Source organism: Achroia grisella, unplaced genomic scaffold (assembly GCF_030625045.1).
Source record: "Achroia grisella isolate CSIRO2021 unplaced genomic scaffold, CSIRO_AGI_Agris_v1 utg478, whole genome shotgun sequence".
Classification (NCBI taxonomy): Eukaryota; Metazoa; Arthropoda; class Insecta; order Lepidoptera; family Pyralidae; genus Achroia; species Achroia grisella.
The window spans coordinates 1,619,302-1,646,594 of record NW_026712882.1 but is presented as its reverse complement, the minus strand read 5'-3'; the positions used below and the strand labels follow the sequence as shown (position 1 = coordinate 1,646,594).

General features: G+C 32.7%; 4 protein-coding genes across 4 annotated transcripts in view; 2 read left to right on the top strand and 2 right to left on the bottom strand.

Moving 5' to 3' along the window:
* LOC131845676 (F-box only protein 32) overlaps positions 1–7,645 on the bottom strand; it is a 41,491-nt gene extending 33,846 nt beyond the window's left edge. The window contains exons 1-2 of the mRNA XM_059194766.1: positions 7,456–7,645; positions 7,236–7,286 (exon numbers count right to left, since the gene is read on the bottom strand). Coding sequence (XP_059050749.1) covers positions 7,236–7,286; positions 7,456–7,556 — 152 coding nt within the window. The 5' untranslated portion in view covers positions 7,557–7,645. The remainder of the gene's footprint in view (positions 1–7,235; positions 7,287–7,455) is intronic.
* Positions 7,646–8,523: 878 nt separating this feature from the next.
* On the top strand, positions 8,524–9,027 carry LOC131845674 (cytochrome c oxidase assembly factor 3, mitochondrial). Its single transcript, XM_059194764.1, has one exon. The coding sequence runs from the start codon at positions 8,623–8,625 to the stop codon at positions 8,884–8,886; it is 264 nt and encodes an 87-aa protein (XP_059050747.1). The 5' UTR covers positions 8,524–8,622; the 3' UTR covers positions 8,887–9,027.
* LOC131845672 (dimethyladenosine transferase 1, mitochondrial) lies at positions 8,889–10,004 on the top strand. The gene has a single exon (XM_059194760.1). It carries the CDS (start codon positions 8,889–8,891, stop codon positions 9,915–9,917), a length of 1,029 nt encoding a protein of 342 aa, XP_059050743.1. The 3' UTR covers positions 9,918–10,004.
* LOC131845675 (tRNA dimethylallyltransferase) overlaps positions 9,997–27,293 on the bottom strand; it is a 250,202-nt gene continuing 232,905 nt past the window's right edge. Inside the window, exons 5-7 of the mRNA XM_059194765.1 lie at positions 15,982–16,097; positions 10,789–10,999; positions 9,997–10,349 (exon numbers count right to left, since the gene is read on the bottom strand). Of these exons, the coding sequence (XP_059050748.1) occupies positions 10,044–10,349; positions 10,789–10,999; positions 15,982–16,097 (633 nt within the window). The 3' untranslated portion in view covers positions 9,997–10,043. The remainder of the gene's footprint in view (positions 10,350–10,788; positions 11,000–15,981; positions 16,098–27,293) is intronic.

The window sequence follows — 27,293 nt, the reverse complement described above, 5'->3', positions numbered from 1 at the left end:
AAGCACGGTGCTTACCGGCTAAAGTAGGTAGAACCACGCCAGACGACCTATTTCCTATCTCGATGACTTTACAAAACGGTTAGAAATTATAGTATTGTTTATTTATTTACAAGCAATGAATTGTCTAAATCGTTTCCCACAGACATGGACAGGTATGAACGAAATAATATAATACTGTATGAGGTTAATGTATGTTAATTTCGGCACGTAGAGGCAAACGAACTGCGAAACGAGACTACACAAACAGCGATTTGGACTGAATTTGCTTAATGCGTCATGATTGCATACTCGTTATGCTCGAGACATTGTATAATTAATGTGGATGTTTCATTATTTCTCGCATCGTTACATGTTGCTTTTCGTTACCAATTCTTCATATTAAAGTGGGAGCGTCGTGATATAGGCTTACTTGGACTTTGACAAAAGTCGTGATTGAATCTGGGAGTCGGTAAAAAAGCTACGCGTCCACATTTCTAATTGATTACTTTGCTTTTTGACAGGATTTAAGAATTATATGAAAGTTTATAAGATAAGATAAGATAAGATAATTTATTTGCTTCAACATTTACAACAACAGAACAAATGTCCGCCTCATATTCAGGGGAATACAAATTATAATTCATAACAATTTTATACGGTATTTATATAACTAAAAAAATGTAGTATGTCTGAATATTCTTGCTAAGCTCTGAAACAGCTGGACTAATTTTGTCGGAACTCAATCTCTGGTAGTTAAGACGACGCACGCAAATATTGACGTTAGTAATCTCAATTCTTCTCAGCAATTGCAAATACTTCGGGGCCGATATTTAGGTATTTCATTTTTCACATCTTTGACATTATATACATTGTTCTTGTATGATTGATTAACTTTTGTAGCAGAGAATAAAATCTTAAATAACGGTCTTATAAAACACAGATTTACATGGTATAAGAAAACCTGACAGATGTAAGACTCAAATTTTCCTGTATACATTATACTTATACACTTAAATAGAGCAATTCAGGTGTATATAATACACTAGTTACTCGCCCCGGATTAGCCCGGGTGTACATGTATTATACATATAAACCTTCCTCTTGAATCACTCTATCTATAAAAAACCGCTTTATGAAAATTAAAGCATACATAGGGACGAACAGACAGCGACTTTGTTTTATACAATGTTGTAATAATGATAATGATAATGTTATAAGGGGTAACTTAGTTTAATATTTATGTATTTTTTAATCAACAGAATATCAGCGCTACAGAGTTATTTGTAGCATTATGCTGAGTTGGCTGCCTTTTCACTTTTGCGACACATAAAGTCACCTACATACATTTCTATTATTAATTTCATGTTTATTTTCTGTATCTCATGTATGTTATGTGTCTGTAATTGTGAATAAAGATCTATCTTAGGGTACTATTATTGAGACATTTAATTTATTCTAATAAAAAAAACTTTAAATTCCACGCTGACTAAGTCACGGGTAATAGAATAACATATGACTGATATATCGACGCAGTATCGCCTATAGACAATCAAATGTAACAATTATGAGTTAACGTCTAGAATATTCCATATGTTTATGCGCAGATGTAGCCACCATGTCTGAGGTACATAACCAACTTATTTTGTTGTGTACCACACTGAGTAATCGGCGAGTAACACACTATCAGTAATTCGTTAACGTGGGTGTGTTTGTAGGTACACACCGATATGCAAAACTCAATGAAAGATCAATGGCTTTGATCTTTAGTAGACTTAAAATAATTATTTTACATTTTTTAACGAAAGTGTACAATATATTTTATTAAACTTTTTTTTATTTCGTACGAAAATGTGCATAAACTTTCTTTTAGAAACACTACAGGCATAGATCTTATAAAGATATGCCAACACTAAAAACGTAGTGTGTATGTTACTGTAAAGTTTCATTAAAATACGTTCAGTAGTTTTTGCGTGAAAGAGTAATAAACATCAACAAGATTAGGATATTATATGAATTTCATAAGGAGTTTGTGGCCCAGGGACCCACCAACATGCTGACGCCTGAACCAACAACCTGACAAACCTGACGCATGAAGGTATTCATGACCGAAGGGGGTGGTGTGTCGGCGTTACCATGACCGCACAGCCAATTTATATTTATGTTATTATTACATATGTACTAGCTGTCCCGGCAAACGTTAATTTGCCTTATAAATTAATAACGCTATAAAAAAATAGAGGTTGGTGATAGAAGGGTGAAAATTTAGGGTCGTATGTATTTTTTAATGACACATAATAAAAAAATATAAATAAAAAATGTTTCTCGAAAAAATAAAAAAATAATATATAATGTATTAACTAATAAATGATAGTAGCCGATTCTCAGATCTACTGAATATAAAATTTCATAAAAATAGGTCAACCCGGTTCAGAGGAGTATGGTAACTAACATTGTACACGTACACGAGAATTTTATATATAAGATGTTAGTCTATAAGGTATTTATAATATGGGTCATTAATAGCAGAAATAAATAGATGTACATACGATACATACTTTCATTAGATAATTTTGCGAAATACATAGTAGAATAAGAGGACAAATGACAGAGATACGACATTATACTACCTTATACCTTTTTGATACTTTTAAAGTGATTTTCTTATAAGACGGCATCGGTGAATTAGCCATTTTTGACCTCTCACTTTCGATAGTCGCGTGTTCGATCCTCGCGAGGTACATATATTTGTATTCATGAAATTGTTTGTAATCAGTTTGGGTATATTTGGGTATATTACATATGTATTTCCAAAAAAATATATCTATGTATTTGTATCAGTTGTCCCCAGTACCCATAACATAAGCTCTGCTTAGCTTAGCACTAGATGGTGAGAGAGTTGTCCTGAGATATTATTATGTTATTGCACTAACAGTATATAAATAACGTTTTGTTATAAACCAAAACAGGGTCATTTTCATTGTAGCGAATAACTTTTTAATTAAAAAAAAAACAATAATCGTATAACATTTCGTAAAAGTAAATTAAGGACAGAAACAACATCATTCATAACGTAATAAAAAAAAGTAAAGTGTAATTTGAAACAAAATTAATATTACTCGGTTCCACCCACACGTGAATGAGAAATTAAATTACATGAATGACTCAAAGCTACCCTTTAAAATTATACTAACAGGAACGACCATCGGAAGTTTATTTATAACTCCTTTCTAACAAGATTTCATTTCCTTTGGTATTTTTTAGGAACCAATGTTGCTTTTGAGATACTGTAACTAAAACTATCAAGTACAGGTTTATTTATTAAATTACCATTGTTCATATGAATTCACCATTATCGAATTTGTTTTTACGTAATTCGGCGGTAATTTTTTATTTTTAATATTAATATTTAATTTCGTTTAGGCTCATACGTCAACTTGGAATTCAATGTGTTGAAATCTATTAAATCTATTGAAATTACATGTAACTACATGTAATTTATTGAAATTACAAAAAAACGTAAATAAATTTATTGAGTTTTATTCTTTTTTTTATGAAATTCTACCACTTTATGAAAAAAAATTTTTATAATGTATATGCACTGTGCACTTATTTTTTTAAAATAATAACGGTCACCGATGTTTAGATATCATAAGGATGTGTCTACATTAAAACGCAGTGGTTACTTTCTCAGTATTCTAAGCCTTCCTGCTGATTAGAAGTGTCTTTATTTTACGTATAAATAACGACCGTGTCAATTTTAAAAGGTATGTAACAATAGACATGCTTACATAGATATTTTATCGTTCTGAATTTCTAATAATCTAGAAGTCCAATATAGTCGCCATCTTTGTCATCATTGGTAAGTTAAAATAGAATTAACCATAACCACAAACTTTATTGTGTGCTGAAATTATGAACATAGCGATTCGCAAACATGTATTGCTCAATATATTTTAGTTTTTATCTGTTAGCGAACGCGATCGCACTTGACCTAAAGTAAACGTTTGCCCACGAGTATACCTTGAGTTTTATTGTTCTTTTCATGAATGGAAAATCTCTAGAAATTGAGTTTACACAAAATCGTTAGCGGTATTTCTGTTTCAGCATCCCTAGCGAGAGCAGTACACAAGTTTCTTGCTCGTTCCTCTTGTGATGAGACAGCTTTCCGAATGAGCAGTAGATTAAACAAAATGTTATGACTATTCAAAAGTGCTTAAATTAAGTTTATTCGAATAAAGGATTTTCTATTCTATTTTTATACATATGCAGCATATTTTTGTTTCAGGACATAACGTTAACAAATGACGTAAGTGACGCTTTTGCTCTGCTATTCCAAAGGACTCAGATGTTATACCTCTTATCCTGTAATTTCACGTTCAAATTGCACCCTATTTTCTATTATTTTGACTTAAGAAAAAGTTCTCTCAATTTCTATTATTTCGACTTAAGAAAAAATTCTCAATTCGACTGTGTTTTTAATTTTTATTTTTTGTGAGTATGTTACGGGATATCCGCAACAATTACTTTGGTTATCTATTAGGTTTTTTTATGGATGATAATGGAATAGTGCTACCGCCTGCGCTAACGGTGTACGGTAGCGGGGCACCAGTGAAGGATGATAGGATGAGCATGAGGTCAGGTCAGTTAGCCTGTCCTGACAAATTCACTAGAAAATTATCACGATTATTTCCAGGTTTAACTGCGTGGTGGCCAACCTGACATTGTATATTGTTAACAATATGATTATTAGTCGACATTATTACCAATCCCTTCCGCCTCTATTAGAAGGTTTACTTTAGTGGTCACACACTAATTATTTAGTTAGTAGTTTTTTTTATTTAAAGTAGTAATTTCATTTTGCTAAGAAATGTCTTAAAATGTGTGATCGACTTTATTCCTCGTCTCCGATATTAGACCAATTCAATCCGATTTAGCGGTCTATTAGTTTATCTTATCTGCTGGAGCTACCCGTAACTGGGTTTCGGGGCCGACGAAATCTTTAATTTCCCTTTTATTTCGGTTGCTTTCAGTTTATTTCTTTGGTGTTAGTTTATAAAGGGATAGATGTATAAAGTATTACTGTACACAAATATACTTCAGAGCTTTCTTATAGGAACTTGATTACGTATTTGTTTAAATTAAAACACTGTTCTAGTTTCAGTATATTGCGGAACTCCTTCAGAGATTCGAAAATTTTATTTTTTATCTAAATTTTTTTTGGGGTTTTCTTTTTAAACGATTACTTTGATATAATGGAGTTGACATTCGAAAAGATATTTTATTTTAACATTTAGTCATAAATAAAAAAAAAATATATATTTTGATATTACAAAGAATTCTATGGACAATATTCTATAAACAATATGAAAAATATTGTAACCAAATAATTCCTTGTAAGAAAATATGTTCTTCTATAATATAGTTTGTTTCGATACCTTCTACCTATCCTTCATAAAGTGGCGGACGTGATCAAAGAATCGGCGGAAGGATTAACAATGGAGCGAGGAATTACAGAAAGAAAATTGCGTGATAAGATAATTTACCATAAACACAAAAAAGCAGAAAGATACTGTCATACTTTACTAATATTATAAACGCGAAAGCTTGTAAGTATATATGGATATAGATGGATGGATGTTTGTTACTCTTTCACGCAAAAACTACTGAACGGATTTTGTTGAAACTTTACAGTAATATAGCTTATACATCAGTATAACACATGCTTTATATATCACGCGGTAGAAACCGGGGGCATAGCTAGTTTTAGTATAGCGATATATCTACTAACTGAAATCGACAATAAAATGTATTCGTTGTCGTTAAGTATATAATATGAAAAAATGAAATATGAAAAAAATTTTTTTTCTTTAAAATCAATTCAGTTACTATAACTTAGTGTTGGGATATATACCTTAGTATGCCATTTATCGAAATTATGTAGGTATTTAAAAATAAGAAAGGCATAAAATTATTAAATAAAACTCAACTTCTAACTTTTAACAATATAAAGGCGAAAGTTAGTTATCGTAACATAGCTTGACTCATGAAATTTGACATTTGAGATCGAGAAAGAGAATGGTTACTTTTATCTTGATCTTGAGGACAAAGTTGCCAGAAAAATATATTTTTATTTCTTGTAGTTACTTGTTAATTTTATACACTTCAGCTTATTTGAGAATTATTCTAATTTATGTCTTTCAATGGATGATAATGGAATGGTGCCCTAACAGTATAAGCTGGCGGGGCACCATTGGAGGACGATGGCAGCATGAAGTTAAATCGGTTAGACCTTCGTTACAACTCACAAGAGATTGACCACGATGGTTTCCAGTATTACTTTAGTAGGTAATAAAGATAAATGATTACTTTTTTTGTACCCATAAATATTTTTAATAGCCATAGAATAACTATAACTAATAGTTATTCTATTTGATACATAGACTAAAAAAAATCTTAAAAATCTTACACCTATGGGATGCAATATAATAAAATACAATAACGAATAGATACGTAACTTTTTTTCACACGAGTAGCGCTGCGGGATAAAGCTAGACAATATAGAAAGATAGAGAATTGTTATTGAAGACTATTAATATTGGCCCATTGCTTGCAATATTGGTGCTTTGTTTCTTGTAACCTGGATGTTGGTGAAATTGCGATACGACCCCAGGGTGTTGGTGCTGGAGTGACGATGGTGGAAATCATGATGAATTCTGGTCCCATTAGAGTCATCACCGTCCCATCATCATCCACAAACATTTAGGTATTTAATTAGTAATTGTTTAATAGGTATTTCATCATACCTAGTTTCGTAAGACAGTGGATTTACCGTTAGGTACGTAGTAGCTACTGCATATTGCTAATTTAATTGTAAATACAATTTTCTTAAACAACTAGGTAGCTTTTTAATTACATCTAAATAATTATAACACATTTATCATAACATTACATCTAAATAATTAAACACATTTATAGATACCCTAATTGTTGTGAAATATTTCTCATCTCAATATGGAGTTTAAAATAGGTACTAAATAAATTAAAAAAATGTGAATACATAGTGTACCTCAATATTTATAAAGTTACTTTAATGATTTTAAAGTAACTTTATAAGTATTGAGATGCTCAACTGCTTATCTAACGTTGAAGGACACACGAGAGAAAATCAATACAAACTGCAATATGGGAACAGCTGACTGAGAACAACAGTACTCATTAAAATACTGTTCTAACTTACATAAAATACATTCACTTACCACTTCTGTGGATTATCGTCACTGTTATTATAGTTAGTTATAGCAGGATATCTGCAATACAAAATACAGAATGCATATAAAACACAAAAATGTAACACATATTATAAATAAACTAACGGAAATCTAGTTATTAGTTTCATGCTTAAATGTTATTTATTTGGATGCGCTGAAGTGAACACGAACAAAGAACAATATTGTTTTGATATATAAACTTAGATACCTCTGTGAAGTGCATTCCAATACTTTCTTTTTTTCCCATCCCTCTTGGGTTTTAACCCACTCTTCTCCTGGAGATCGCCAGTCTTTAGAAATGAAAGGCATATTGTTTTATAAACACAAATAACAACAAAATTCACAACGCGAACGGTCCTACACAACCGAACATCGACTATCGACTACGCAAAACAGGATTTGTTTGACGATTGGTTGCTTGGTTGGTTGTTTGATGATTTCGTTCCTTGTTTCGACGCAACGATGCGGCGTTGCGAGATCTCTTATTCAGTGCAAATAATGTATAAGAGTGAGCCAGAGTTGTTATTTAGAAAGAGACAGATACGCGCATGTTTTGTTTTGTTGATTTTTGTACGAAATGTCAGGAACAGCTGTTATTGAGTATGTTTTTATAAGAAAAATATGATCTGTACAACAGACCACAGAGTACTTTTTTATATCATAAAGGAATAGAGTACTTCTAAACGAGGTATATACTAATATTGTTCACATCGCTTTGTTGTTGAAAATTAATTGAATCAATCACAAATCCAATAAACCTAATTCAACAGTAATATTTGATTATTTACTTTTGAGGGCACGTATACCTAATATTTTCATTCAAGCCTGTGAATATTTTGGTAGAAAGGCCTTTTATGCTATAATAACAATAATAATATATGCAATTGTTATATATCATTTAATAGTCACTTTATTTACATAATAACACTAAAATGCAGCATGGATTTCAAATCGTACGATAACAACTATCACTTAAAATTATTATTGACAACTTATACCGATAGAGAGCGCCATTGTATTATAATGTATATAATACTTTTATTGCACTATTACATACGTCGCATTAAGCCATGTGAGTTTTTACATTTAGAAATATAAGATTTTTATATTACTTTAACTTTCAAAAGATCTGTATATTTTGATCCATTTTCGTTTTCCAGTCTTTGACCATATTCATATTTATATACTAAAGTATACATTTCTCCGTCTACGTAAAATATGACATAAATACCTATAGATAGATAGAATAGAATAGATTTATAATCTATAATTAAAAATAAAAAGTTATCTATGGTTTGGTTTGGTTACTGATTTTGGCATATTTTGCGTATTTGAGGTTGTTTTCTTTCAATAGAATACAGTAAAGTAGTTCGTAATGGGAGATTCATTTAAACCCAAAGTTAACACTGCCGGAAAACAAGATCCTGTCCTCCGGAAGGCAGAGTTGGATTATATGAGAATAATCGAGGAGAAGAATCGTGAGCGTGTACAAAAACTAGAGTTGATCGCAAGGAGAAATCGTATTACGGGATTGTCGATCGGCGCCGGGGTCCTGGGCATTTATTTGTACTCTATATTTGCCGTGAAGCAGGAAACTTTCCTGGACGATTTTAACGAACCAGAGAAAGTGCGACAGTAGTAATGGCGGCTGCTAAAAGAGCATTACAGATACGACTGCCTCCTTTACCAAGTATCAAAGATGTTATTAGGCTATACAAATTGCGCGCACTTCGGGAGTTATCACAAAATTTCTTAATGGAGCCGAAATTAATCGATAAAATAGTACGTGCCGCTGGCCACATAGAAGGGAACGTCGTCTGTGAAGTCGGGCCGGGCCCGGGCGGCATAACTAGGTCTATCATTAACCAAGCACCTAGGAAAGTCATACTTATCGAGAAAGATCCTCGCTTCATTCCTTCCTTGGAACTCTTAGCTGATGCTTGTAAGGATAAAGTGGATGTTGATATTATAACAGGTGATATTCTAAAGACCAACATTGCTACATTTATTCCTGCTGATGTTAGAACAGATTGGATGGAATCACCACCACCTGTTAATTTGATTGGTAACTTACCATTTAGTGTGTCAACAATATTAATTGTGCGCTGGTTAGAAATGATTTCAAGGCAGGAAGGACCGTGGGCTTTTGGGCGGACTAGGATGACTCTGACTTTCCAGAAAGAAGTAGCAGAGAGAATGGTGGCACGCATCCTTAACAAACAGAGGTGCAGGCTCTCTGTTATGTGTCAGACTTGGTGCAATATAAATTATAAGTTTGATATATCCGGTGCAGCATTTCTTCCCAAGCCTGATGTGGACGTAGGTGTAGTCACATTGACACCTTTGAAGCGGCCATTGACAAACCTGCCCTTCAAAATGTTTGAGAAAGTAGTTCGTCAAATATTCTCAATGAGGCAGAAGTACTCAATCAGAGGTGCAGAGACATTATTTCCAGAAGATGTTCGCAAAGAATTTGCTCTGAAGATGTATAAAATGGCTGACATAGATCCAATAACTCGACCATTTCAAATTACTAATACAGAATTTGCTAGAATTTGTGAAGCCTACAATGAGATTGTTAAAGAATATCCAGAATTTGAACACTATGATATCCGAGCACCGAAAATTAAAATACAAGTAGATGAGGCAAAGTATGTTGTTGAAAATTAATATTTTGTTTTAACTGTAAATAATTATGTTAGATTTTTTGGATTATTTGAATAAATATTAGTGACATTAAAAAATGGGTTTATTCATTACATTTTATATTAATTTGCACACAGTAACAAGTCAGTATTATTGCAGATCTGCTTTGTTTTTTTCTTCTAATCTCTTCTTCTTTTTAAGTACCTTCATGTGCTTGTGAGATTTGAGATGGATTTCATATGTTTTGTCTCCTATTATAATTCTTTCACAAATATTACAATAATTTGAAGAGTTTGCATCTATTTTCTTTTTATCTTCATCTATAATAACCTCTATAGGCTTGTAGTCGCATTTACTTCCTTTTATGTAACTATCAATAACGTGGACCGCTTTGTTTTTAACATTTTCATCCCAATTCGCTACATCTGTCGTATCAAGCTCGTAAATTGGAGGCACCTGCAAAAAGCGACATCTAGTTAGTAAAGCATGACGCTAATACTATCCGTCACTTGACAGTAGAGGGCGCATTAAAGTTCTCTAATTAGTCTGTAGAATTCCGCTATTCTATAATAGATGGCGCTAAAAATATTTTGTATTTTCCGAAGAAACTATTATTTATTTAACTTTAATTTACAAGACATTGTACAAAGTTCAACAAATGGAATAAAATAACTATAATCAATTAATAAATAGCTCGCTGTATACACTATATTTAAGATGCTAATTTGTATTTGTCTTTTATTAATCTCGTAAACCAGTAAAAATACATTCCTATTATTACATGCACATTATTTGTGATTGACTGTGATTAGTATAAATAAATATATTTTTATAGAATATGAGGAAATTGACTTGTAGTCAAACAAGATTATATAATCCAAGAAAAACAGTTTACTTCTCTGAACGGATGTTCCAGAAATCTCCCCCTGATCATCTTGTTTTGCCTCCGGGCGTACCTTCTGGTGGATTGTTTCATATTTTCTATACTTTGTTGCAATAATTTTTTACCCTCTGCTGCATCTCTCTGTTCCACATCCAGCATCAGATAATCGTGAAACTCCTTAAAGCCAAGTGTTTGGAAAATGCCTTTCGTGTAATCAGGAGGTCTGAAAATATTTTTTTTATATTTAGATATCTAGTTATAATTTTAGTTCGGTACTAATATATCATAAGAGTCTGTAATAGTAGGTCTATTAGAATGAATATATATTGAATTGAATAAACGCTGAAGCTTCTGTGTGTTCATGGATGGCAGGAAGTTTGTTACTCTGTCAAGCAAAAACTTTCGAATAGATTTTAATTTAACTATACAATAATATAGCTTATACATCAGAATAATATATAGGCTACAAATTTCATGCGGATGAAACCGCGGGCACAGCTAGTATAACAACTTAAGCTAATTTGCATCAATTTATTTCTCCCAATCACTGGTTCTAGCATAGCAGATACACTATCTTATATTTCTTATATCTATAATAAATAAAGCAGTGAAATTGCAGTACAGGGAGGCAAAAGATCATAGTGCTCCTGAATGGCAACTCCGAATAGTATCACGGGCGACACGACAACGTGATCTCTATGGTGCTATTCACATATACCGTCAACGGTTACTACTTGATGTTAAGTGGTCCATCGGCTTGCCATTCCAAGTAAAAAAAAACTTTTTATTAACAATCCGTTTTGAGACCTATTAGCATTACTTTACCAGGCCATTACAGACTTGGTTTCTACTTGATATGGTATTTTTATTATGCAAATTTCAATAGTTTGCAGACACGCAGAGCTGATAAGTGTCAGGCGATTCAAAGACAAATATCGAGATATACTTTCATAAAAAAGCCGTTTTGGCTAGTTCCGGCTTCAATCTAGGTCGCAATGTCTGATGACCAAACGTCTGATTCGAAATGTGATGTACCTACATATCAAATTGTATAAAAAATGCTATCTCTCCATCTCGGAATTGCTTTCAAGTTGCATGCGGTAGATTAATTAAAATATGTATTAAGAAACTAATGTTTCGGTATGAGTTTGTTCGTATACTGCCGCCATTTTATAGTCCCGCCATTGTTGCTGTAGGTAGGTACTCATGGATAATATTATTTTCAAATAGACGGGACAATCTTATTTTAAATTTACTAATAACTTGTAAATGAACCTCGTAACAGGCTGTTCTAATTTATTTTTTTAATTCGCAAAGCTGTAATGGTAGAATTTATATTATATTTAAAAAAAAATAACTTAACGTGAATTAGTGGAAAAGTATTTAAAGCACTGGCACTCAGAGGCATAAAAACTATTACAAAAATATGTAAAGTTATATTTTGGTTATAGTTTTTAATAATGTAATAGAAAATGTGATTTTTCTATTACACTTTTTTTTTATTTTCCAATTCTACATTTTGATGTTAATACCGTGGATACATTTTCTTTTGTCGTATTCAAATATATTTTAATATACAAACATACATACATATCTCTTCGATTGTTTTATAATAGAAATTTGCATAAAAAAACGTTTAATGTATATTATATATAGAGAGACGTAGCATCCACTAGTCACGATTCAATCAAACGTGATTTTTTATCTTACATCGGCTTTGGAAACGTAGACTGAAAACGGTCAGCATAAGGTTTCTTGTTGAACAAGGACAATTATTGTAAGAAAACCGTAATAAGGTGCGAATAGAACTCTTGTTTCGAGGGTTCCGTAAGAAAATAGTAAAAAAAAAATATAATACGAAAAAATATATACATACATATAAAATAAATCAGTAGTTTTGATCAGAGTGATCACAATAGTCCTTATAAGAAATACCCGTTCACGAGTATGATAAATGAGCTAGTAGTTGCGCTCAATTATATTTGAAGGAGCCCAATGACCTATATGATAATTAAGTTTATGAACATACTTTTAGTACGGAAATATGTAATGTGGTATAATATGGAACTCTAAAAAAAAACAAAAATAAAATTCAATTTGCTGCAACGAAAATTTAATTTGCAAAAAACGAGACAAAACTACTGTGTAGTAAGTAAGTAGCGGTGCTAGCTAATCTAGACTTCATGCTTTATAAGCAACCAGATGAATGAGTTTGAGGAAAAAACACCAGTTTTATTTTATCTCTAATTATTACGATTTTTGAACTTGAACCGAATGTAATTTAAAATGACATTTTAATTTCTACAATTATATATGTTAATAATTGTTACCGACAAATTAGTTTGAATTTTTTGAGATAAAAATAACTTCTTCTTACCTTAGATCTAATCTTCTTCCTTGCTAACTTTTTTTGAGATAAATGATGTTCGTGACAATATCTTCAAGTGAAATTAATTAATATCAGATATTACAGTCGTGGAAATGTAACAAACAGATAAGCAGATAGCACATTTTGCATTTATATTATTAGTAAGATATACATTAATGTAAAATTAATTTACCACTACATCCCTAATAAGATAGGATTCAACTAAGTATATAACATTGTAGGTACGTATTTTGTGGTCAATACTTGCTACTGGGAAACTTGCATCGGCAACGTCAGTCGGATGAAATATCTTGATACTTTTAATAATAAATAGTTACAGCATTCTGTCTTAATAACCACATCAGAAAAAAGTACAATATGTACAACAAAACAATTAAATTTACACATTCAAGTAAGTAATATTTAATAATCCGCAATTTAACTCATATGACTGAATAATTGATTTCCTTTGCATTCTTTTTTTATCTATGGCATTAATTAAGTTGTTATTTTTTACTACTTACTTATTAATTTAAGTACTTATTATTATTTCTATAGGTATAGACTATTTCCTCGTTAAATTTTCGTTGTTCATTACAATAGGAAAAGTTCTCGGTTTTCAAGAGTTCTAGAGTGACCACATTATAGTCAGGCAATACCTACTATCTTCAGTTAAAAAGGCTCGCATTGAAAACATCGAAACTCACTTAACTATGGTAGCAGTGTCCTTGTTTAGAGCTGAAGGAAAAGAAATCTTTTTCACTTTATTTTAACCTATAAGTACTTACTGATTTATAGTGCTTGTTATTACTATGAGTATTAATGAAGTTATAAGGTTCACGTATCTGTGTGTCTGTCTGTGGTATCGTAGCTCCTGAACAGAGGGACCGATTATAATGCGGTTTTTTTGTTTGAAAGTTGACGTGATTGAGATTGTTCTTCAATTTATTATAAACCTTTCTCTAGAATCAGTACATCTATTAAAAATCCATTGCGTAGTTTTAAAGATTTAAGCATACATAGGGACAGACAGCGACTGCGACACTATTTTATACTATGTAATGATAATGGAAATAAGGAAGTATATATTGTGTACTTAAACTTATTAACTATGAGTTTATTTTATTTAAAAAAATGTAAAAAATAAGTCTGTGGTTAAAAAAACATTACATAATACCTGTAAAAGAAAACAATGCCCAACAAAAACCACGCTAGCCATAAAATAAATGTTCATTTGTTACATAAATAAATTAAATGTAATGAACACAACGATGATTAATAATACATTTTATTGGTCTAATTATTATTACAAAATGCGTAAGTAAAACACTTCGATAAAATGACACAATTTCTACGCTTTACATTATTTTTTACTTACTACGTTATTCATAAACACATTATTCATACCAATCTATTTAGATAATGGATATTTTGTCTATTGCTTTCTATATCAAGTTCTTAATTTGAAATAATGTAGCAATAATTAATTGGTGGTTTTGTCTATTGACTCAAACGGATAAACCTTGTTAAGCGTTGTTTGGAAAAACAATTTGTTTCTCTTTGAAACAGTCTGAGAGCATACGAAGTTATATTGAATATTTTTTGCTGACTAGTTAGTTAATTATTTAAGTACCAAAGATAATTACTATAGACTAAAATAGACAGCACGTATGAAACACGAGACCATAGGCAACCGCAACTCTATACAGCAACAGCAGATGCCACTACCGCGGCCATTGCCCACCCGCCATCTTGGTTTTGTGCAACTTTTTTCTTTATTTTTTATAATAATTTTTACCATTGTTGATGGTTCGATCGGCCATAATCGAAGTGTTTCGTTAACACAGTTTAATTTCACGGATAATTTGTGTGAATCGAAAGTCCTTTGTTTCTTAAAATTATATATTACACAGTCCGTCTGGCTGTTTAAAGATTACTAGCTGCTTCCCACAGCTTCGCCCGTGCGAATTCATTATATTCTATTTTATAGAATATTTCACATAACTTTTCTTAATATAATCAGAATGACGTTCAAGCTAGTGATTCACCTAATGGTAAGTGATATTCGTCGTCTATATACATGAACAGCACTACGGACCTCACATTATCATATGACGCTTGCGACAGCATTCATGCATTGCCATTGGTATCTCACTAGTTTCACTGCCTTATCTCACATTTCAACCGAAATAGCTTACAAAGAAAGTTGCTTGGCGACTGAAACAAGTGATACTAAGGTATTCAGATGTCAATGCTTTTTAGAGTGCCTACCTCTGCTTTTTTATATGTGGAAAAGAGAAGGAAGCATTATGTCGTCTCTAGCGCACACTGCTAGCGTCATTAAGCTGTGAACGGCGAATGAGAAAAGCGGTGTGTCTGATAGTCGATAATTAGGAAGACCAACAATACATGTGATATTTTTAATTCATTAAAATGAACATACTTTATTTTACGAAAATAATAATGGAAACTACATGTAAAATTTTATATTCATTGATTATTTCTTTACTTAGATAATTTCTCCTCTGACATTTTATTTCTTTAAATAACCGCCTCAAACTTTGGATCCAAAATTGTCTTTCTAAATGCAGTTTTAAAGGAGTTTTCTCTATGGAAGTGGGAAAGAGCTATTTTGCATGTTTGGTAGCTTACACATTATATCTATTCGTCAAGAAAGCTACAAGATCATACCCATTCTTCTTGACTGAATTTTCTATGTTATTACTGCGGTAGAATCTATTCAAAGATTGTATTTTTCAGCCACCAACGCATCCAATTTATGTTAATTTGTATAATTTTTATTTCCATCCTATTTTCAGTACATATTCGACACTTACTTTCCATCTTTTATCCTCTGCATGTTGTGCTTGGCGTGGAACTCCAACAGCTCTTGTATCAGTCCCTCTTCCAGCATCTGATCTACGCGACTGTTCAATCTTTCATCGTGGACTGTCTGTAATAAGAGAAACGTTCTTAATGATTCATTTATTAATTGACCAATGTCAATAATAATATGTTTGCCAACTACGTGGTATAAAAAATATATATACGTGAATATATATCGTCACGCCTTTTTCAAAGAAAGCTGCAGCTGAGAAATTGGATTGATTGATTTGGAGACTTTTTTTTTGGAAATATATAATATACGTAGAAAAAACCCAGACCATCACAATAATTACACAAAATTTTAGTACCGTACATGGAATCGAAGCTGCGACCATCGGAAATAAATCCTAAACCACTGACCAACCGAGGCCGTCATATATAGGTATGTACGTCATTTGCGATCACATTTATGTCATTTGGGTCGAGCGTATGTCAGGCGTGTTCACCTCTGGCTCATTATAGTGTATATGCAGTATATACTGCACTGCGCTGTACACCAATCTCCTAGTTATATCGTATCCTTGTGCCCAATACCTTGGTATGATTAGTCAATAAGATAACGTATGCACATATTACTAATACGTAAATATAAACAAAATAGAATAGAAATAACAAGAAATTTTGATTAGACTCTACATACATAACCTATCACATATTTATTAATTTACAATTTCCAACAGAATTCCTTATTTATTCATCATCGTCATCATTGTTGAACAAAGTACTCTCCTAAAAATCTCCACGAGGATCGGTCCTGCGGTGCTCGCATCAACGCCTCCCAGCGATCTTGACCAAAACGTCGGTCTACCTTGTTGGAGGCCTTCCCACGCTCTACTACACCTACCTACATCTACAGGTCCACAGTCGCCACTCGAAAACTTTACTGCCCCTTATTTATTAGAGTGCATGTTAATAATAAATGAGACGACTCATCGTTTCTATTCATCCTAATATGGTTGCAATTATTTGCCATATGTACTTAAATAACAAAGATGGCAGGTCGGGTCGCCAATGGTCACGAACATGCATGGCTCACGTTATCCAACGATATTAACGACGCTACCTCACGCGGGCGCCGATGCAATGATTATCATCTTATTACAACTAAATTGCCATAGATATACTCGTAAACAGGTGCAAATGGCAGACTCCATGTTCCCAACCAGTAAATGAAACCTAGGTACTATAGTTTATAATAATTATATATCAACTCACACAGCGCCATCTAGTCCTAAGCTAAGCAATGTGTTATGAGTACCAGATAACAGATAGGTATTACAGTTTTTTTTAGGAACATTATTATAGTTCTAATACTAAAAAAGAATGTTACCTAAAGATAGAAGGAGAAAACCAAAGGTATGAATCTAAATATGATATATTTATATAATATTTAGATTTAGTTGTGGCCACCCAGTGGTCGAAATACGACCATAAGTAATTTAACATTCAGTAAGACTATGGGCAAATAATATTAAAAACAAACAATATTAATCTATTTTTAATTAGACCACAGACTTTAACAATAAACAGAAGAGTATGTATGTGCATGCGTCAAATACATGGTATTGTGTGTTATGTTTTTTATTAATTTAATGTGTATTTTATGCATAATAAAAAAAAATATTTGCATTCTGCACTCCTCTATATAAACTATAAGTGTGCATAATTTCATACTCCTGCGTCCACGCATTTTTCGTATAAAGGTGTACAAAGTTTTTGATTCACATTATTAATATATATATTTATATATAATTAGTATGTTCTACTTATTACTTATTAAAACATTATCTACAATTAGGTTAACAGGGATACCTGTGAACTACTAATAAGATTTCATGGGCGCGTAAGTAGATTAGCCCCATACGGGTCATCTCACATCCATTACGAAATTCTATATCGTTACAATACACAATAGTTGTACTAGAACAACCATAATCCTTAAAGTAGATTCTACTTTATCTATTTTTCACAATATACTAAAAAATAAATAAATAATATACAATTTAAACTTTTTTTTAAAGGATGATAATGGTGGCACCCGTTTGTCCTAAATGTTTCGCGGGGCACCAGTGGAGGATGGATAAGATGAACTTGAGTTCAGTTCACTTTAGCCCATCGTGCCAAATTCACCAGGAATGGGGAACCGCGTGGTATCAACCAAACATATTGCTAGCAATATCATACATATCACAAAGTAAATCCAAAGAGAATGAATTTTCTAATGTTCATATTCATAAAGTGATCGGCATAACCTTGAAAGGTGCTCAGAATTTGTGACGCTACTTCAATCTAACAAGCTCATACATTATAATAATATATCGTGTGCCTGCTACTATGTTGGAATTAGTTAATTTATTTTAAATATTTTAAACAACTTAAGTCGTATGGCTTAAATATGATGAATGAAAATCAACGGGCAATAAATGGAGTCTCGTCATGAGTTGCGCCATGTGAAACGAATTAGTCATGGAATTATCGATACTATTTATCGACTGTTTCATCGATATAATTTTTCCTCGGTAATATTTTTTGTTGATTTCTTATCCAGTTTTTACTAAAATTCATACTTATAGCCATATCTATATGATCTAAATATGTCGTAATATCGTCAAGAAACTAGTCTTGAAACTTGCTGTTATTATTGCTAATTAAAATAAGTAGATTTTGAAACACACGTCACATTTGCACTTTGAAAAAATAACAACATATGTGAAACTGAAATATCGCATAAAATCGATGACATCGATTCAATGGTTTGATATGTTATGACGTTTGATAAACTTTATATATCTATATTTCTGTTCTTTTTCAAAAAACATTTCCATAATCGACAAAGAAATTTCGATTCGATTCGATTTTAAAATTTTCGATCTACATAGTTCTATTCAAATCAATATTACATACATTTGATTTTGAATTGAAAATTTTAAACAAGAATTTGACTTGACATCTATTTTATGTAATTTCGATTGGATTGCTTTAAAAGTTATTTGTTTTGGTTTTATAAAACTAAAGCGTGTATGCACATACATACACCACTAGTGTCTCACTAGTGAGTGTCGCACTTAGACGTACAGGCCGACTATCATATTTAAGAATATTTTACACTTTAGTGTAAATACGAAGGCAATGACCCGGAACAAATATCAATGAATTCAGTTCTGTTTAAAGGCTGCCATTGATCATACATTCACACGGAGGCCGTCCAGTTGTCTATGCATAACAGGGCGTTTCGATTTTGATGATTATTTTTATTGCGTAAGACATTTAGCATAGATAGTTTTTTGTGAATTAGAAAAAGAAGTTGTTCATTCATAAACTGGCCAGCCCTTGTGTACAAAGTATGCCTCTGACCATGTACAACCTCTGATAAATGCATTTCGAAGTGTACCTATGAATTATACAGATATAAAAATAGGATCCTACATATTTCTAGTTATAAAAGTTAAAATTTTGAATATTGTATTTGGCAAGTAAAAAGTGGTACACTTCTACTTAACAAAAGAAATAATTGGTAAACTCGACCACTTAGTGACAAGATATTTTTTTAGCATTCTACAAAGAATTTATTTATTTTCAGGGCATCGCCATGACTGTGGGCTTTTCATGTAGAAGACTCCATGACAGACAAATGACAGCACTTGTGGTTGCCATAAATAAATAAAACGTACCATAGACAAAAATTGAAAAATAGAAATACTATCCTGTTAATTTTGAAAATAGAACATGGAGAAGACGCGACGACGACAGCTGAAGTTACATTTGGAACTTAACGACGTTCTATATTTAAAATGCTATCAAAACATGAACGGGCGATAGGTATCACGCGATTAACGCAACGCCACTTCCGCGTTGTGTAGTCTCCGTTTTTTTTTCAATAGATTTATTTGATGGACTTCGCGTAGTTACCGCATGACCTCGAGCGCGGTCGTAAAACTAGTAACGTCGTAGTTTTGGGTTTGGCGAGGTATTAAAATTCAGTAGGAAGCCAGCTGCTCGATGACCGCCCTTGACTCGCTTGACGCGACGCGACTAATCGACGCAGACAAGCCTCCGTCACGCGGTCGTTTCGCGACCAATTTTTTTGTATGCTTTTAAAGAATTCCGTGGAAAAGTAAAAGCATTCTGTTCGGTCGCTCGCGTCTGTTGTGATTTTAGATTGAGATAATAAAAATAAACATAACAATAGATTTGTGTGGGAAATCTAACGCGAAACGTGTTCCACACGGAATCCGGTGCCACTATTCTCTCACGAGCACCTTTGTCTCATTCACTTTTAATATATCTTATATATTACCTATTATATCTACTTATTATAGTAATATATATTTGATAAATTATATTATTTTATATAAAAACAATAAATAAATAAATTATAGAAATTTAAATAAAGTAAAAGTATGAAACCAGGAATTTAAAACATCAGATAATTGATGACCTTGGTAATATAGCGGTTTAGCGTACTGCTTTACTTTTCATTAGTCGTAATCCATCCCATCGTAAAGTTGCATAACTTTATATGGAAAGTGTAGTGACCTACCCCGATTAATTAACCCCAAGTTTAGTGACTTTGCATCTTGCTCACACCAAAAAAAATGTGTCAGTCAATATTTTGACTTTCCGATGATAGAAACAACGATAACAAACTTTATTCACCTGAGAGACTTATAGGTTTGCCACCTGCCACGTTGGATTCAAAACATACTTAACAAAATGATGGTCGATATACCATGATTTTGTTAAGTATGTTTTGAGTGTTGCATTCACCACAATTTTGACAGCAAAAATACCCCCTATGTGATTATATTTGTTATTATTATTTATATAAAAAAATTACATACTATGATTACGAAGTAAAAATTCATATAAGTAATGAAAGAAATGGAAACAAACAATGGAAAGTTACTTGTCGTTTTCGACTTAATGTATTGTCAAACAGAAGCGCCTTGATTTGGGTAAATTTTCACTAAGACTCCCCTATTGGTGCTATTTAAACTGTAGGTATTATGCTAATTATAATTTAAAAATAAACATGCTTTTTTTCGTTTTATTAATTACAATTTACTTAAGTGTTTTAAGTCATTACAAAATAATTAAGATTAGCGTATCGGATTGGAAAACAACCAATTGCCCCATAAACATTTTTAAAATCTTCCTAATGACATTCTGTTGACTTCTGGGCAGTTATGGTGCTTGTATACATCTTTAATGCACTAGTTAATTAGTTCCATGAATTTGTTATAATCTGTAATGCGAATTCTTTTCTAAATTTAAATTTTGGCGGGTAATTTTATGCTGCCAGTATTTTGGTAGTATTGAAAGGTGCCTAAGACCGACTATAGCCTAAACGATTCCATTCGTTATCTATGGACTAATGAGGTCCATATATAACGAATGGAATTCTTTACTCATGTATTTCTGCGGCTAAGAGTTTGCTCTGTAAATTGTGTTTTGGTTTGAAGGATGAGATACAGCAGCAAAATTACAAGGTATAGAGACATGACATGTAGAGGTCTCTCGGAGCTTATGTTTGTTTGCATACATTTACATAAAAAAATAAATTTTAGCTAATAAAAAATATCGAGACAATTTATTTATTTAATTTATATCTAGTTAAAAACATATGTACCTACAACAATAATTTAGGCCAATACAAGCCATATATGTGGTAAAGTTAAGTAAATGTGTCAATACTATAAAAGAATACAAATTGCAGGTAAATACTTCGGTTGGATAGTTCACCCACTGACCGGCTAAGCCCATCATTGCCAAATGTGGAAAGGGCCTACGTATAAACTGGCTATAGACTATAATAATTAATTACATTCCACAATCGCACGCATTAAACATTGTTTTTGTTATATCAATTCCTAATTTGAATATTGGAATTTTAACGGTCTGTACATATAAGACTATACAGCCATGCGAGTTTTTTACGTTCACATGCAAATAGCGACAGCGGATTTCCAATTGAAAATTGTCTTATTGCGTGTTTTGAGATATTTTGTAATCATAAGGTGTATGGGATATCAGGTAATAGAGTTGATTAGCTTAATAGAGTGAATGTTCTAATAGCTTGCAGTGACTATATAGGTCGTCTCGTCTATAGTCGAGAGATATAATTTTTTATTAAGCAGATCAGTAGCTTATTTGCTATTACATGTCTTATAAAAATATTATTGTTTATTTATACCACAGGTAGACTGACTGTTTGTTATCTTTTCAGAACCAAGCTGATGAATAGATCACAATGAAATTTGATATAGATTCTATTAGGATGATGCCCATAAGCTATGTTTTATTTAAAAAGATAGATGAACTCCCGGTTAACAGCTAGTTACATATATGCATTATATCTACTTATACAAAATGATACCTACTGTATCCAGATTTTCTTTTTATAAAAACTAGCACTTAATATATTGAAATTGCAACTTAATAACAAAACAGAATGTAACGACAACAATGGCTTCGAGCAAAAAGAGTCTTCATACGTATGCTCATTTCGGAGCGATCTAATTTTTTTTGTATCAATGCTCTAGCTTTTTATCGCGTCGTGATGCCATTAAATGGCTATCATTGATGAGAAGAACGAGCAGTTTTTGCGCGACTTGTTTTGTAAAAAAAAGTTAGCAAAACATAGACAAACTGACATCACGAGTTCGCGCCAAAACTGAGAAGGCGTTGGCTTAGCGCGCGCAAAAAAAAAGGCCGGCGCACTCTGCGCTGGCACAAAAAAGTAAAAAGTTCATCGCTTCCATTAACATTGTAGATGTTTTGGTTTTAAATGTACAAATTATGGGAATTAAAGTACTGGAAATATGCCAGAGTCGATATACAGTTTCTTTATCGCAATATTGATACAATTGTACATTTTTACGTGCTAAGAGTCGAAATTAGGAGCGTGAGATAGGTCCTTAACATACCGAAATCAGTGTAGATAGAATAAAATAAACATTTTACAGGGGATAAGAGGTAAACTGCACATCTTATTGCATGACTACTTTCAAATTATATACATGCATTACCATTATTTGGCTCGTTTTCAAAATATACAGGTATTTCTTTGCCTAATCTGTATTTATATCTTTTAAAAATATGTAAGTATTACAGAGTAATAAGAAAATTACGACAATCCTCTGAAGTTGAGGTTTTGAAATTGATTATTAGCCATATTATATAGTTAAGTAATAATATAAAAAATCTGCATATTGGTCGGCTGTGTTTATGAATATCGAGTATGAGGGAAGGATTTATTGTTTTTTTTATGTAATGGAATGGTAAATAAACTTTTGGCCTACCTAATAGTGAGCGGCAACCATTATACATGAACAGCACAATCAAGCATGTAACATTCGTGATACCACTCATGTGTTGTCATTCCAGAAGACTAATATGTCATGCCTCTTATCCAGTAATCTCACTACCTAATCTGCACCCTACAACCGAAACACAGGGTTGCCGCTTTCCTTCGGAAAACATTAATGAGATAGAAAATATGACACAAAAAATACTATAACAACTTAAAGGGAAAGAAATGGGATTTGGCAGAGACTAACTAACTAACTAACTAGAGTTTTCTTTATGTATGTCTTTGAAGGTCTCGGTAGTCTAGCGGTATAACACTTACTTATTACTTCTTTACTTCCGAAGGTTTTTTTCGGACTACTCGAATGCTGTTGGCAATTGACCTTTACAGCTTCACGGGACTATAACTTCCGAAGGTCGGGGGTTCGATTTCGCGCACGGACAAACTTTTATATTCAGAGGATGATTGTTTCTATCGGTCTGGATGTTTTCTAAATATGTAGGTATTTACAAAAAATGTATGGTTAAGTATTTATATCAGTTGTCATGGTTTTTGGGTTTAGATGGCGCTGTGTTTTTGTCTAGGGTTCTTATTATTGTTAAATACTGTAATTATTAGAAATATTCGAGATATTGATGATTTTCACAATCAATGCCGAAGAAAAGTGCTAACCCGTGAAGTATTCCACGGCTAACCCGTACGTGATGACGTAAGTTCTGACGTTGCCACCTCTCCGTCCATTAGTACTGAGCATGTAGTTTTTGTCATTGTTACGAGAGGTCTATGAACGTATGACCAACCTGTTCAGACTGGTAGACTCGTGGGAGTTCGGACAGACGCTGTTGGCCATGGAGTTTCTTGGAGGTGGAAATGACTTGCATATTGGATAAAATTCTCTAGAATAACATGTATGGAGAGAGGCCTGGCTATTTCCACTCACATTATTTTAGAAAATCTTCGTAGTGCCTACAACTATGAAACTTTTTTTTACAATAACTAATTAAACTCGAGAAATTTGTCATCACATATGATTAACTAACATCAATGTTTCATACTAGTCAGATTTTTTAAAACAAGTTTGTTTTAACATTACTCATAACTGAAGAACTCGATTTTCACCAAAAAATTAGCCTTTAATTAATTAGTAATTGGAAAAAAGTGCAAGAAGTTGGAATTATCATGATTTATCAGAATAACGACAAAATCTAAATATATCTAACTCAAAGGTAACTGACTGACACAGTTATCTATCAACGCATAGCCCAAACCACTGGACGGATCGGGCTGAAATTTGACATGCAGGTAGATGTTATGACGTAGGCATCCGTCAGACATCCGTCCATCAGAATTTTGATTAATTCTACCCCCAAGGGGATAAAATAGATGATGAAAGTTTGTATGAAACTTTGTCAGTTTTAAATCGATCGGGCTGAGACTTTGCAAGCATAAAGCTACTATGACGTAGGCATCCCTTAAGGAAGGATTTTGATAAATTCCACCCCTAAGGGGATAAATTAACGCGAGCGAAAGCAAGTTCCTCTATGTCTTCCTTTAAAAAGAATGAATGAGAAATTCCTTTCTCATTCATTCTTTTCATTAGTAGTTATTTTTAGTTTATTATATATAGTATTATTAGTAGTTACTTTTCATTCATAAAATAAATACTATAACAACTTATACTGTAATAATAGAGTAAGCAGAGTTACGGCAAAATAAATATTTACGGCAAAATTTCGATTGAAAGTATTGCTATCGCGCTTGGGTTAGGGGACACGCATGGTCTCTGAATAGAGATAGAAAGAATACTGAAGAACAAACAGACAGACAGACAGAAATGATGAAAAATGATATTTTAGTGTATATACCGTATTTATATTCATATGCATGTAGTAAAAAACGGTTATTTCAATATTACAAACGGACATGCCAATTTTATTTATATATATAGATGGAACCTGTTGATAAAGGCGGTGTAGCGGTTTTACGCATAATCTCATATTACAACAGTTGTCTGTTACGCACTTCCAGTAAAATACAAGCATATATATTCAAGAGCATGGCTGTTTGCATTGGCTCGGTGTTTTATATATTTAGGTACTTCTTCTATTAGTCTTTCGCATTAATTTTTGGTTTGATATTGGCGTTTCCTTCACTGGAGAGGAACTTCCAACCTAAACCAGTCGAAAATCAAAAGACGTCTCAATAAGGTCAATTTTTGGGTAATTAGGGATAATGTTTTACCATTCAGCCGAACTGAACTACACTTCTAGGAAATGGGATTGTTAGTAATGTGGACTAATGAACCCATTACTAGCAATGTACCATGTCAGGTTGACCTACACGCGGTTCCCCCTGGAAACCATAGTGATAAATTCTTGGTGAATTTGTCACCATGGGCTAACTGACCTGACCTCATGCTCATCTTATCACTCTCCACTGGTGCCCCGCCAGCGTAAACCGTTAGCGCGGGCGGGAGCACCATTCCATTATCATCCACAAAAAAAAAAACTACACTTCTAGTAAAAGATTAACAAGGATCTAAATTAGTACCTAATTTTTTTTATGTTAATATAATTTTAATTTGATGAATATAATATATGGGCGTGGAATCATTCCAGTGATGCGTACATCTCTGGTGCCACGTTCCGGTATCGTTGGTTGGTATCTGTCGGCACTTTGATACCGACTAGCAACTACAATTTTGACGTACGCCGGGTGAGAGGCGTCGAATGCTGCGAGTAGATATCATTTATTAAAATGATTTATTGGTCTCGCTGATGTCTTATTTGAATTATTAAAAGGCAAAAAAATGATTTACTTAATGCATAAAGTGACCATACGGCCCGTTTTGAGCGGGACAGTCCTGTACTCAATCTCTATCTGCTGTTAAAATTATTGGGTACAAAATTTGTTGTTAAAAGGTAAAAAAGTGAGTGAATAACAAGTAGACAAACATATAAACTTTAATATTATAGATGGATTAAAAAAATATAAATCGTAGCATAACAAAATTTGAATAATCATAAAAATAATATTAGTTGAAGTTTCATTATTACCTTTTGATTGCACCTAAATTACCTTTTGTTAAATAAAACTTCTGAGGCAACTAAATTTTATATGTATTTTTCTATGTTGTATACTTATTCCATATATATATTGTTTTTATCTTTAACTAATCAGTTGCTTCCTTTTAGACATTATCAATGGTTTCCGAACTTAGTATTTTATGGATTTACCGTACATTACCGGGTCCATCGGGTGGCAGAGCAGGAAAATCCCCTTAAACCTACACCCGGGTCACATGTTCTGGGAACTGCACGGAGTTTCCCTCCGTGCAGTTCCCAGAACATGTGACCCGGGTGTAGGTTTAAGGGGATCCTTGTCAACGTATATAAACAACAATGAAGAAGGCGAAAATCTTATGTAATATAATAAAAATGCGGTATGCTAAACCGGTAGACCTACGAGGCTGTCAATAGAAGCACTTATTTCTATACATTTCTACATAATAGTTGGTTTATAGATTCAATTGCACACATACTCTGTGTATGCATTACAATTACCTTTTATTTACATTTGTGTTTTGTAGGAGACTCACTAAATACATATTATTATAATATTATAAATTTAGAATTCCATTTTAGGGTCAACGCTAGTTCTTATAACATAGTATTTATCAGCTGAGTATATTGAAAGCTTCAAGTAGTGGCAACATTGTAAGTATAAACATATGTAGGGTTGCCAAACGTTTATTAACGTATACTCCTATGAAATATTGAAAGTGTGTAAAAATATCGTAGATTAGCTCAAAGTTCGGCAACGCTCACGTGACACCCTTGGTGTTTCAGACGTCCATAGGCTTACATAACTGTATACCATCAGATGGGCCATATAACTGATTGCCACTATCGTAGAATAAAATAAAGTTTTGCTCTCTAAAATTCCTTGTACACC

Excerpts from the sequence above, each read along its gene's own strand:
- LOC131845674 (XM_059194764.1), top strand. The coding sequence starts at position 8,623 with ATGGGAGATTCATTTAAACCCAAAGTTAACACTGCCGGAAAACAAGAT.
- LOC131845672 (XM_059194760.1), top strand. The coding sequence starts at position 8,889 with ATGGCGGCTGCTAAAAGAGCATTACAGATACGACTGCCTCCTTTACCA.